The sequence below is a fragment of the Equus asinus genome, chromosome 2, assembly GCF_041296235.1.
Source record: "Equus asinus isolate D_3611 breed Donkey chromosome 2, EquAss-T2T_v2, whole genome shotgun sequence".
In the NCBI taxonomy this organism is placed as follows: domain Eukaryota; kingdom Metazoa; phylum Chordata; class Mammalia; order Perissodactyla; family Equidae; genus Equus; species Equus asinus.
Genome location: NC_091791.1, coordinates 151,965,921 through 151,980,377, shown reverse-complemented (window position 1 = coordinate 151,980,377; position 14,457 = coordinate 151,965,921). Strand labels below are relative to the sequence as shown.

The 14,457-nt window shown below is 41.5% G+C and overlaps 1 protein-coding gene across 5 annotated transcripts in view; it reads right to left on the bottom strand.

Moving 5' to 3' along the window:
- FRMD5 (FERM domain containing 5) overlaps window positions 1-14,171 on the bottom strand; it is a 300,073-nt gene extending 285,902 nt beyond the window's left edge. For all 5 annotated transcript variants that reach the window (XM_014847088.3, XM_070502427.1, XM_044765006.2 and 2 more), the window contains exon 1: window positions 13,911-14,171. In XM_014847088.3, the coding sequence (XP_014702574.2) occupies window positions 13,911-14,012 (102 nt within the window). In that variant the 5' untranslated portion in view covers window positions 14,013-14,171. The remainder of the gene's footprint in view (window positions 1-13,910) is intronic.
- Window positions 14,172-14,457: the final 286 nt, after the last annotated feature.

Sequence of the window (14,457 nt, the reverse complement as noted above, 5' to 3'; positions counted from 1 at the left end):
AAAAGAAAAATTAAAGTTGTATTATTAACATATGTAGCACAATAATCTGCATGAAGTGGAGGAAGGGCTAAAGGGAAGACCTTATCAGCATTTAGTAAGTACTATTCAAGGAAGATTTAAAAAACTGATTCTGGTAGATACATAATTACCAGAACTCTCCTATGGAACAGAGAGAGTTTATAAGGCTTTTACACAACCTAGAAGAAAATCCCTCAAAATTATTTGATTCCCTTTACCTTCCAAAACAACTTTCTAATTTGGTTTTCTGAAGTTTCTGATCCTAAAAGCAGCTCCTCCAACGGCAGAAACTAGTATTCATTACCCCACTATAATTAACAAACTGAGATTCTGCATTACAAAAAAGCTCTTAGGGTTTTGATTAGCATGAGTCAATCCCCCAGAATCTGATCTGTGTTGAACATGTAGATAAAACTATATTTTGTGTTCTGCAAATCTAAGGGCCAAGTCACAGACTGAAGCAGTCACCAAGCTCTTCCTTTGACATCTCTATCTTTAAAAAGAATATTTGTATTTATAAAGAATATCCTTCACAGAGGGAAGACAAAGAAAAACACTGTTGGGCCATGGACAAATTTCTTGCAAACTATAGAATGTTTGAGCTAAAAGAGACTGGAGGGGTCTTCTATTTGAACCTTCTCATTTTGCAGGTGAGAGGTCAAGTTCACGTTAGACATTAAGTTACCTCCTCAAGGCCTCAAAGTTAATCAGTCAGAGAGGCATTAACACAGGTCTCCTGACTCCCCCAAGTCAGTGTTTCTCCCATTAAACTACACTGCCTGCTTCATCCCAAAACAGTAGGAACAACTCTGAGGTCATACAGAACTGAGTTTGAATCCCAGCCCCTCCCCCACTGGCTAGCTGTGTGACAGGTAAACTATTTAACATCTCTAAGCCTTATTGTAGTCATCTGTAACTGGGGACAATAACGTTTTCTATTAAATAGGTAGGATTAAATGAAAGAATGCACAAAAAGTGCTTATCACAGAGCCCAGAACACAGTACGTACTGAATACATTTTTTAATGGATCAATTAACACATATTACAATTAAAATATGTAACACGGACATCACACCAAATAACTCCAAAATACAATAATGGCACCATGTTATGATATGCATAATTTGTCAGTACATTCATTTTCATTGTAATTACTTATGTCAGAGAAACACAAGGAGAGGAACTGAGTCAGAAAAAACAAGGATGCAAAAAAGACCACCAAGGTATCATTTCTAAACCCTTAGTTCATCTTTTTATTAGAAGATAACTGACTTCATTTTAAAGTGTCATGTCAAAATTTACCCATTTATAAATAATCCTACATAATTTTGAAAGGTAACTGGATCCTAATCAAGTGAGAAAACTTTCTATAGTCATTCTGAATGATAAATCCTAACTAAATAATAAATATATATGCTCAGGAAAACTAATCATCTTTTAAAAACCTATTATAATTACGGACTCACAAGAAGTTGTAAAAATAGTATAAAGATGTCCCAGGTATCCTTTACCCAGCTTCCCCCAAGGGTAACATCTCATATAACCATAGTACATACCAAAACCAGGAAAATGACATGTGAATTGAGATACAATTGATATCATAAGATTACTATTTTAAAGTGTAAAATTCAGTAGTTTTAGTATATTCCTAGAGTTGTGCAGCCATCATCACTAACCACCTATTAAAGTGACCATAACATAACTCTAAAGACCAGAAAAACCCGCTGTGTTCATTTTTTTTAAATCTATTTAGCTCAAGGCCTATACACTTGCATTATTAACAATCTACTTTATCAGAATTAACATTTTCATTCATGCACATCTACAACCAACATTTATTGAGCCCCTAGATGAGACCTTAGATACTAACCTTACCAAGATATGATCTCTGTCCTTCCAACAGTTCAGTCTAGTGAGAGGCAGACGTATGAGTAAATATTTACATTTCAATGTGGTAAGTGCTATAATAAGGTCCCCAAGGCCAGCCACACTGGGGAGGGAGTCTACCCTGGAATAAGGAGGTGACAAGAGGCTGATGATTCACGCAGCATGAGAAAATGCATATGGAGGACGACAGGAGACAAGGTTGGAAAGGGAGGCAGCAGAGAAATCATGGAAGGCCTTCTATGCCTTGCTAAACAGGCCGTTATCCAGTAGGCAAAGAGAAAAGATTGAAAGATTTTTAAATGATCAGAGTTGCATTTTAGAAGCATGTGAAAGGTAGGAATGGGCCCACTGCTCCACAGGAGGGTAAAACCTAGATCATTTGGACCCCATATCTGGCAAGCACAAATGGAGAACCAGGGAAGGCAACATCAGAAGCTCTGATTTCTGCCATCACAGGCTACAGTCGAAAAAGGAAGACAATTCATTGAGATTCCTATCATACCTCAAAAACACCTGAGCTCTTGTGGCTTCTTGGAAGTTCCCATCTCATCCCACCTGACAGAAAAAGCCTGACAGTGAGGAGTCCGATTCAGTCTGGCATGCTCCAATAGAACCCTGCTGGTCATTAAAATATTGAAGTATTTCTCTATGAGTCGGCAAACAGCCGCTGCCCTGAGAGGCTTCTCCTCTCTTCCTTGGGACCACCCCCAACCCCACCTCCCATAATTAGCTTTATAAACAGTGTCTGGCCCAGCAGAGGCCCCTAGACCCAGCTCCAGAGCACTCTGGCAGTCTTGGTCAGTGAGGCACTCACATGACTCATTGATTGTTGAATATTTTAAATATCACCCCCGCATGAGGGCCAAGCCCAGAGAGCTCCCTTAAACCACTAAGCCTCTACTATCACACACAACCACAACAACAAAAAATAGATCTTCAATATTCATTCATTATCCCCAACCTGCTGCTCCAGATTCTGACCAGGTATTTCTGCTGAAGGCTCATCTCGCTCCATCGCAAATGTTTCTCTGATTTTGAGCTTTTCTTTGTCCCTTTAGTCAACTATTTTAACTCTCCCTCCAGTTTCAGTGACTACAGCTATCTAGAGTAAAGACTCCTAGCCATGAGCAATGCACCCACCATGTCCACCCAATTTCTAAGTACCAGACCCAAAGTCACAGTAGACACAGTATCGTTTCTATTAATCCATCAAGAAATAATTGCAAAAAACAGAAAACTATAGACATATAATAGTCCAGCCCCAAGATGTCACTTTATACAATACAGATGTTTGTTTGTATTGTCTCAGGCTCCAGTTAATTAAGATATACAACACTCTTGTGTTGAGCAATGAAATTAAAGCCCACACATCACATTATGCTTTAGTGTATATTTAATACATTATGATTGCACCTTTTTTAACACCTCCCACCACCAACAACATAAGGTGTGGCCACCACACAAAGCATTTAACCATAAGCAAAGGTATACCTTAGCAGTGATGGCAATTAGAAATGGTAAGAGGGCCCACCAGGTGGCAGAGTGGTTAAGTTCACATACTCCGCTTGGGAGGCCCAGGGTTCACCGGTTTGGATCCCAGGCATGGACCTACATACTGCTCATCAAGTCATGCTGTGGTGGCATACCAAGTACAAAATAGAGGAAGATTGGCACAGATGTTCGCTCAGGGCCAATCTTCCTCACCAAAAAAAAAAAAAGCATAAGAGATTGTATTAAATGAGTGGCTCAAAGTATAAATTAGCATACAACAAAGAAGAGATGGACAGAAGAACTATCATGTCAAGAAAGATGGTAGAAAATAAAATTATGGCATTCAGGAAATGAAGAGTAAGGAAAGTTTTTCCACTTCTTTTGTTAGTTTCTTTCAACCAGAAACTAAAGCTATCTTATGCAAGATATATTATTAGAAGGAATAGTCCATGATATTTTATAATGACACACTAAAAGATCTAATTTGCAGAAAGACAATATAGTATCATTATATCTGTCTCTTAAAAATAATCAGACTGTCTAGTGTACCCAATATCAAAAATCAGAATATGGGGGGGCTGGCCCAGTGGCACAGTGGTTAGGTGCACACGTTCCGCTTCGGCAGCCCAGGGTTCACCGGTTCAGATCCCAGATGCAGACATGGCACCGCTTGGCAAGCCATGCTATGGTAGGCGTTCCACATAGAAAGTAGAGGAAGATGAGCACCGATATTAGCTCAGGGCCAGTCTTCCTCAGCAAAAACAGGAGGATTGGCAGCAGATGTTAGCTCAGGGCTAATCTTCCTCAAAAAAAAAAATTCTTAGATGTGCTTTCTGTACTATGGATATTTGTTTAAACAAGTTTATCTAAATTATCCAAGGTATATTTAAAATAAAGATATTGTTGACTTTTCAGATCAGCTCTGCTGCTTATAAAATCTGACGTTGCAACAGTTGGTTCAGTATCTTATCAGGTCCTGCAGCTACACCAAACTCCTATTCACTTTTTTTTAAAACCTGTTTCACATGTACTAGAATCTGAAGCTGGGCATAGATTGAAGAAGTAGCATTGTAATTTGGGGACTATCTGACTTTTTGATCAGATTTTTCTCTCTCAACAGTCAAATTTCTTCTGGGTGGCCTCCCAAAGAGCTGATGGAATCTTCTGTTGTACAGATGAGTGTGTACTGGGAAACTGCAGGCTCAACACACCTCATAGCATGCCGGGCATCACTGCCGGTCCACGGACTCCTTCTAACCTACAAACCTCGGGTTCCATAATAACTCTGGGGGCTTTTGGATTTTTCTAGGGGTGAAGATCTGAAAGAGGGCAGGCTGGATGCTTTCTCCAAGTAGAAGTACTTGAGATCCTTCAGTGAACTGATTAATTCTGCTTCCTTGTGTTGTGATCAGTGTTCTTACCCACTTGGCTCACGTCTGACAAAACAAGAATCTTAGTGGCACCTCCTGCCTAGAGTACTTGGAATCTTTTGGGACTCCTGAAGCCTCTTTCCACTTAAGCGTCCTTAAATTAAAATTAGGCTGGGCCCCAGACCAGAGGCCCTTGAGTTAAATCAGGCTATAGAGAAATAAGGCTCTGTTAGCTGTCTGGAGGCAAAGGCTGTCTGACTATGGAGTGCCTGGATGGAGTATCAGACTAGGATGGTTCCTAATGATTTTGGCTTTTTCCTACTACAAGTTCAATGAACACGGCCAGGCATTTGAGTGTGCCCTGGGGCATGCTGTTTTGATGTACCACTATTCCTTTCAGGTCTTGGGTCTGTGGGCCTTTGCTAATCTGGCTCCCATAATACCACTTCACAGCAAGCCTCCTTAATCTCTCCAACTAAGTGGAGTGCCCGTATTGTCAGTCATACCCCTATTCATCAGTCTTTAGACTATCTCTTCTTTTTCTCCTTTTCCAGAGCAAAATAACATATTAGCATTGGCATTCTGCCGAACACTGAGTGCCCAAATGCCAAACGGTACTTTCTTGGAGGTTCCCATCCCGGAAGCTCCAGCCTGGCATTGTGTTAGTGCTAAAGTGCACCCTGCTTAGGACTGGGAACTTTGGAGCTGGCAGGCAGGGCTTCGCTGGGGAATCCAGGAAGCTCTCCTCCACCCTCTAGAAAAGCTGGTTCTAGTGGCCACTTAGGTTTAGGAGCAGAGATGCTGAAATGTGCCTTTTAGGGCTCCACAAGTCACATTTCTTGACTGTTAATGCACAACATAGGCTGCACTGTATCAGCCAAAAGATTTTCAAACATCAGGTAAATATTGGAATTCCATACCCTCTTTTTGTCAGATTACTAAATTGATGCCAAAGATGAGGTCTCTTGGAAATAAAATTCACATGTAGTTGCCACAGCCACAGAATTAAGATTGATATCTGAATCTACCTTTTCTTTATATGATGCCATTGCTTTGTGAAGAATCTTAATTTATGTAATACAATTTTGGAGTGAGACTTAATTCAACACCAGCTTTCTATGTTTTAGTTTAGACTGAATCTTCTGAGCACATGAAGAATGACTGAAATTTGCTCACAGTAGACTTCTGTTGTTTGACCCAACTGTACCAGAGTAAGTCAACTAAACATAGTAAAGGAAAGACTAAGTATATTTGGCTTTACATTTTTAGCTTTTCTTCCTAGAAGTAGCCTGCTGTTACCTCAGCCTGCAATGCCCTTTACCCATCCCCACAGCCATTTTTCTGCTTTTGGCAATCTTCCATGACCTAGTTCAAATCTCACCTCCTTTGAGAAATATTCATTAATTTCGAGTCCCCCACATTCACACTGCCACAGGATATCCCCTTGTCCTGGCCCTCAATTCTATGTTGTTTTATAGTTCCCTATTCACACATTTGCAATCCCTCCTACAACAGGGGCCTTTACTCTTCCTATTTCCCCAGGGCTTTACGTTGTGAAGATTTCTTTGAACAACATACAAAATAAATAATCATACTGTTTTTAGGTCAGGGAAGACAAAAATAAAACTAACCAATAAATACAAGAGCATCAAATTGCATTTATGACCCACTGTAGAATCTTTAGAATCCTGCCCACTTAAAGATAGATATGCATATCTGCAAATAACCTGACTTTTACCTTACAAGGTAGAGAATCATTTAAGGCCATTGAGAAGTAAATCAAAAGTTAGAAACGTGAGACTGACTCTTGGCTTCTCCTTCCCTATCACCTTTTATATCCAGTCAATCAATAGACTCATGAATTTCAGATATCTGTGTAACCCAGTAGTAGTGATTCTCAAACCTCTGCAAGCCTAAGACTCCCCTGGAAGACTTGTTAAAACAGACTGCTGAGCTCCATCCCCTGAGTTTCTAATTCACTGGGTCTGCAGTGGGGCCAATAATTTGCATTTTTAACAAGCATGCAGGTGAAACAGATGCTGCTCATCCAAGAACCACACTTTGAGGACCACTGCTTTAACCCATTCCCCATTCTATTTGCCTTGCTTTTAACAAGGTTCACAATATCTACAAAAGGAAAAAAGTCCCTGATTTGTGACACAGTAAGATGGCTCGAATAAGGCACAAGAATAACTAGGTTTGGTCCTGATCTTGAATGGTTTCCATTGGTGGCACTGGTTGTCTGAGGCTTTGAAATGATCCTTAATATACAAGAATGTGTCCTAAAGCATTTCTGGAGCGGTCCAGAGGGCCTCTAAATACGGACCAACAGATGAGGTCATGGTAATGCAGAGAGTCAGAAGTAGAGGAGGGGGAATGAAAGCTATAATCACTGTCAAAGGGGTGTTTTCTGTAGACAAGTGAATGGAGCTATTGTACACAAACTCAATGGTTGCCAAGCATGCAGCCCAATTATTTTGCCTGTATGAGCATGGCACGGAAGGATCTCCTTAGAGGACTTGATTCACACAAGTTGGTATTTAGTCTGACGGTAGCAAGCAAAAGCCTGGTGAATTTGCACCTAAGAGTCTTTAAAATGTTTCCTGCCTTCCACATCTAAGAGATGATACAATTAAGTTGGAAAGACCACAAAAGTAAACACCATCCTTAGAAATAATACAGCAATTACAACTGGTTAAAGACCACTACAGGTGCCTATCTTATTCAAAATATTGAAAACAATAACGAGGATCACATGGTGGCTTTGGGAAGCAAGAGATCCACAAGATAAATCTAGGGGTCAGCCTCCCAGAGAAACTGCTCTCCCTAGTCAATCTATCTTTGTCTCTACCTATATTTAAAATGTTTGTAAAAGTTCAAAAATTTGTACTGGCCACTAGGGTCTAGAGTCTTAAAGCAATGGAAGACCTGTTTCAATGGCTAGGATGGACATACAACAAGGTGTTTTGCTCCCTTAGGGGAAACATCATTCACCCTGCAACATAGGAACGGAGATGCTTTCATACTCTTCAAATTTCTCAGCTGTGTGAGAAAACCACTGAGGTGGTTGGCCTTAGCCCCAAGGGTCAAGGCCAGGAACCAGAGGGGCAACAACTGCCACTTTGCCTTCAGGAGAGCAGCATCCTCCTCCCTGAGCACTATATATGTAGGTGGGATACAGAAGCTGTGAGGTTGCTGCCATTGCCCCACGATAGTCATATCTGTTGTACAAGGTCTGCCTAGGCACAGCTGAGGAAGAGTGACCCACAGGAGGCTGCTCCATGAAACCGTCTGCAGAGTCAGAATGTTACAGATAAGGCTATCATAGAGAAGATGAATTCAACTTAAAACAGACATAATTAGAAACAGGTTGTGAAGCATGGTTCACCTCCTGTTGGGGTAAGAGGTTAGAGAACGAGGCTGTGAGGAGGACGTTTTATGTGGTACTGACTTAGGGGAAAGGAGTGAAGGAGATTTCTGCAGCTGTGGTGACCCCCTATGCTCAATATCCTAATTCTGCCAGACCTCTAACACTCCATGAAGCACTGCACTACACAGTATTCATTTGATCTAAGCCTTTTAAACCTGCAGAGATGGGGGGAGAGAAGGAGACCCAAAAGCCTTGAAATCCCAAGAGACCAACTGAAAAATCACAGGAGCTATAGACTGGAGCGCCACTAATTCAACAAAGGATGACTGAGGAAAGTTGTCAGAGACCTCAGAAGCTCCACAAAATACCACATTTTCATACTGCTCACCAGGGAGAGGGGTTGCAGAGCAAAATGGTTGGGAATAGGATGGGTTGAAACTATAAAAAGAGTTGTACAATTCTTAGAAAATGTTTCTCGTTTTCAGGCAAAGCAAATTTTAAAGTGTTGAAGTTAACGCAGCAATCATGTAGCACAAACAAATCAGAATATTTCTGAACTATTACCATGTAAGGCATTGAACTAGGTGCTATAATTCTGAAGGTTAAGATTTATAGCTTTCTTTTATTCTCTCCTTTATAAATTCTAAAGTATTTCCACCAGAAAATAAAGTTCTTCAAATAATCCAAAATACTTTAATATAGTAATCATTACATCATTGGTAAATTGCTTCTAAAACTAACGCTTTGCTTCTAATTTTGAGTTACACATTTAATACCTGCACATAAACCATTATAAATGTATAACAAAAATAACTAATTTTTGTCTTCAGGTTGTGTGATTTTATTTTGGCAAACATCTTTTTTTCAGCTGTGATATTAATGATAGCACAGACATGATGAACATATCTGGGCAATGTAACAGAAGACTCAAAAACCACGAGCTCTTTTATTATCCACTATATTGACGTGCCTCATCTAGCATATTCATTCCAAGCATTTGATAGAACGCAAATTCATACAAATACCCTTAAGTAAAATCTGCTGTGGTGAATGCTTCTAGGTTTCTTAGATGGCATGACTTCCTTAAACAGGACTTCCTCAAAAAGAAAAAGAATGAGAGTTTAAATACACATCTAGAATTTACCTTCTGTAGTAACAAGATTGATTTGCATTAGTTTTATATAATAAAATGTTTTAATATACAAATTAAGAAACAGAATACAAGTGCTTTTAGGATTCTGGAAGGCTAATTTTGGAACTTAGTTTCAAGAATTAGAGTCTGACTTGCTATTATAACAGAGATCCTGAGACAGCATAATTACTTTTTAAAATAAAGTTTTAAAAACCCAATATTCATAAAAACAACAGCTTTGTGGTTTTTCTCTGTGAATAAAATTATCCTAATTCTCTAGCAACGTCCTTTTACATTAATGAAACCAGGGATTCCACTTACCAAATATAAAGCAGAAGTTCTTAGAAACGACAAATCATGGTCCAGGCATCAAATGCTCCTCTAAAGCCAAAGACTTGGGGGGACAGAAGGAAAGCAAACCTTGAATTTTAAAGAAGAGTTCTAATAAAGAATCCACTTATGCCTGCCTTGGATTTTACCGTTTCATTAAGATTAATCAGAAATCATTCTGAGGGGACTTAACGGCTTAAGTTGATTTGTTTCCCAAAAAAAAAAAAAAGTAAAACATTTCTCAATTCTATTTTTGATTTGAACAGAATACGGTACAATGTAAAGACAGTATATTCGTCTGTTTAAATGCTCCTTATTATCTGTAATAATATTTCCAAATAATTTTCTCCTTACTGTGAAATAAGTATTACTATTCCCATTTTATAGATGAGGAAATTAAGGTACAGACAGGTAAAGTGACTTAGGAAGTCAGAATGGGTAGAGAGAACAAAGATGGGATTTAGGGACAAAAGGACCAGGGTTTAAATATAGGAGATCCACCTACTAGCTTTGAGCAAGTTCCTTCATCTGGGCCCGTCTTTCATCTGCAAAATGAAGATAATACCACCTAGCTCTCAAACGGCTGATATACAGTACAGCAAAGCACCTAGCAGAAAGCCTAGCACACAGTTAGCCATTCAACAAACATCGGCTCTCCCACCAATCCATAATCCCATTTTCTTCAGATGATACATGGTTATATAATCAACTCATAATGCTGCTGGGAGGTAGATGAGGTGATGAACACAGGTAGAGCGCCTGGTGAGAAGAGGGCTCCATACATCTTCTCTCTCCCAGTAGTCCCTCCGTTACCCCAGGTGCCACAGTTTGAAGTGGCTGAGCCACAATCAAATCCAAATCTTGGTTCTATTACAGAACTGCATCCATACACACACATTTTATTTATGGTAGTATCTTATTTAACTGCAAAAAACTAATTTAACCTAGCTGCTTAATCCGTTGTTATTTTAATGTGTTCCCAGTAAAAATAAAATTCATTTCTGGCGTAGCTTTACTTTTCAGTAATTAGAAAAAAGTGATTAATATTTCTGACTTGAAAATATGTATTTTTCAATACATATTTCTACTGGCCTTTCTGTAATACATATTCTCAATATTTTACAAACTATTATAACCCAAAAGATAGTTAAAAATCTATTCCTTAGGATATTACATGCCTAAGCATTTAAATGACTCCATTTGATATACTGAGTTCAAAGATATTAGGTAGCCTTTTCATTTTTCCTATCTTCTCCCAAATAAAACAACAAAGTAAGGTAGCAAATGTAGTAAACAAATATAGGTATGCATAAATGAACCAGAAGTGTGAAAAATATGCACCAGGTCTGCATTTATGAGGCAATGACCTTCAAAACTGGCAGGGAGCTGTTAACAATGTTCTTCACAGGGGAACAATTATACTACAACCCTCCCATGTATACTTTCATATCTCATGGTCTACAAATATATTTGCATATCAGAAGGAATAAAAGAATGGTCTGGTAAGTGTGGCAACTTTCACTGAGAGAATACAAGGCATTTTCATTACCTTAATAATCACATCCTAAATGCCAGATCAGTATAACTGCTGGAATATGAAAGTCTAGACCAAGACTTGGACAGAATATACTACAACAGAAATTTACCAAATGTGGCTATTATGACTCTAACCTGGTGATAGATATATTTCTGATTCTGTAACACCCAACTGGTCTCTGATTATATCTAGAAGCACTGAAGTCTTTCTAAAATAGATACCTTATTTGAAGAAAAATATGGCAAACAATACTTTAAGGAAAAGGAGTTCAAATTATCACCAAAAAAATTTTAAAATACGTGGTACTGAAATTTCTAAAATGTTGGGAATATTGCTTTAACCTAATAAGCAGCTCACAGTTCCTTTCCATTCTGATTTAAAAGACCTTGTGCCCAGTGTTTCACAAATAAGTGCGAGCACGTGCACATGCACACACACAAACATCTAAAGGGAAAATATACAAGAAAAGCTCAATCTCTAAATGCTCAAAAAAGCTATGCACACAAAATATTAATTTCACATAAGATACTGTCTTTTCTTACGTTTTTCCTCACATGGGTAAAAACAAAAGCAATTCACAATAGTGGTGCCAAAGAATGACAAATTTACATATACTTTAGAATGCCTGTGTTTTTTAGATTTCATGCAAGAATCACAGTGCACAATCGTTAACACAGCTAGACAGTGGACACTTACTACAGTATGGTCATGTTACACCAACCTTAATTTTTTTTAAAGCGGTCTAAATTTTTATAACATTCAATTGTAATAATGTAAAATAAGACCAGCAAGAAAACAAACACAACCATTGTAGGATGTAGCAAGCATAAATCCAGTAAGTCCTGCTTAACTTGAAAATGTTATTTTCTCAATAGTAACAAAAACTACCCACAACTATAACACCAACCAACCAACCTCAAAGGTTTCCACTAACTGGGAAATAACTAGTTGCCTTATTGTGATACCTTAAAACAACAAGGTTATCACTAGTTCAGTGGTGATGTGAATTGTATTTCACTTGTACTCTTTACAAGTAAAAGTTAATGACCTGCCCCAGAAATTTTATTTCACCATATACTCTGAAAGTATTTTTAGGACTCATGAAGTCTAAATCTCACACTGCCCTTGATGTGCTATTGTGTAAATGCTTTAAATTTTAAAACAAAAGGATAAAGACTTTAAAAGCTCTAGCCAATGTATTCAAATAGTAAGGATGTCATCTCAACCAATGTTTTCTCCTCCCCCACCAAAAAACAAAAAACTGCTCAGGACACACCAAGATACAGTAGAAACAAAAAGTAGCATGCCACTCATTCAGTAAGGAAATAACATCTCTTTATCATATTCTCTCTCTATTATATTCAACTACATCTCTCTATCACAGTCAACTACAAAAATCCTTTCACTTGATGGCTAGCATCTTTATGACTGCTTAATCTGTATTTAAGTGGCCTTAAAAAGAGATTTTGTTTTCTTTCTCTACCCTCATGGATCTTTGGCAGCAGTCAGCACTTATGCCCAAGGCTGGTTTTGGGGGGGGGGGGTGGGAGAAAGGAGAGAGAAGGCTGAACTGAGCACGGAGTCAGCAGAGAGCAGCTGCTCTCATACACTACCAGCGTCTTTCTCACACACCGCTATTTTCCGCTATTGAGCATTGTCAGCAAAAAAAATTAATGGGAGGTGGGGGGCAGGGAGACAAAGAGGGTAGGACCCGCGGCCGACAGTTTTTGTCTGCCACATCTGAGGTGAGAAGCCCTCTCTTGTTTTCTGTTGCAAAAGCAAGGGATCAGGTGAGACCCCTCCGGGTCCAACTCAATTCGCTTCTCCATAAAGGGCAGTTTCCGGCAGTGCGCGCAGGATCCTCCGGCTGCCGAACTAAACACCGGAGCATTGTCAATGTTTTCCACCTCTGACTTTATAAAGGAGAGAGGTCTGTGACTGCATTCCTGGGAAAGACTACTACTCCTGACGCGCCACACAGCAGCAGTGAAGGAACATAAGAGGTTGTAAAAATCCCTTCAAAAATACCAGGTTCTGAAGAAATGCTGTGCAGCATTATCGTACTGTTGGCGTTTTTTCTAAGTCACCGATTCTTTCGTGCCACCGCGAACCCTCAAATGGCTGGGACTTGTTGCTAAAGCCTTACCTCACGCCCCCCTGAACTGGCCAACACAATAAGATGTGGGGAGCGAAAGGTGGGAGGGGGGCCTAAATCTTTAAAGCCCAGAGGGCTGGGCTCCCTTCATAGGCCACTCTGCATGGGCTGCGCGTTCAGTTCTACCTTCTGAGAGCTCTGACTCACAAATGCTGGGGGGAAAATTATGACATACACCATTATCCTTCCAACCAAAGAGAGATAAGAAGAGCCAGCCAGCCGTCCTTGCCCAGCCGCGGAGCCAAAGCCTGCGCCCCGCGACGGGGCGGCCGGGGCAGAAGCCTCCCGCCCTGCCCGCCTCCCTCCGGACGCCCGCGGAAAGCGCTCCCCACCCGCGGGGGTTCAAGGAGCCAGGATGGAGCGCCTTCACCCCAGGAGAGGGCAGGGGACGAGTTGGGGATCCGGGACGCAGGGACTCTCCCCGCAGAGGCGCCGAGCGCCCAGTGCGCGGCCCCGGACAGGGGCTCGGAAGGAGGCTCTCCGCACTGGGGCCGTCCGGTGCAGCCACGCGCGGACAAAGCGCTGGCGTCTGGGGCGACCCCCGAGCGGCGGCCGCGGGCCAAGTTGGCCAGACTCGGGGAACCAGGGGGTCCCGCGGGCGGGGCGGCGCGGTACTGACCTGGATGGTGCAGGTGTACTCGCTGTCGTCCAGCAGCCGCACGGTGCAGCTGTACTCGCGCTCCAGGCTCCTGCTGCTGCCGCTCATCAACCTGCTCAGCATCTTCCCGCCCGCCCGCCCCCGGGAGAGACGCGGCGGCGCTGCGGACCCCGGACCAGGCGCCCCTCAGCCCGGCAGCTCCGCGCCGGCCCCAGGCACCTGCACCATCACCCCAGCCCGGTCGCCGCCTCTGCCTCCTGCTGGCCCCGCTCCTCCTCCTTCTCCTCCTCCTCCTCCTCCTCCCTCCTCCACCACCGCCTTCCTCCAGCCCAGAGCAAACGCCCCGCTCTATCTCCTCCGCGCCCCACTGCCCGTGCCCAGCTCGTGGGGCGGGGCCTCGGCCGGAGGGGGTCCAATGGGGGTCAGCGCGGCGGAACCGAGTGGCAGACGGTAGAACCAATCGAAACAGTGTACTGGGATGATGGACAGGTTGGGGAAGCAATCACGGGAATGCAGTCGGATCGAGCCAAGCAGGACCAGCCCCCTGGCGTCCCAGACGAGGGGCTAT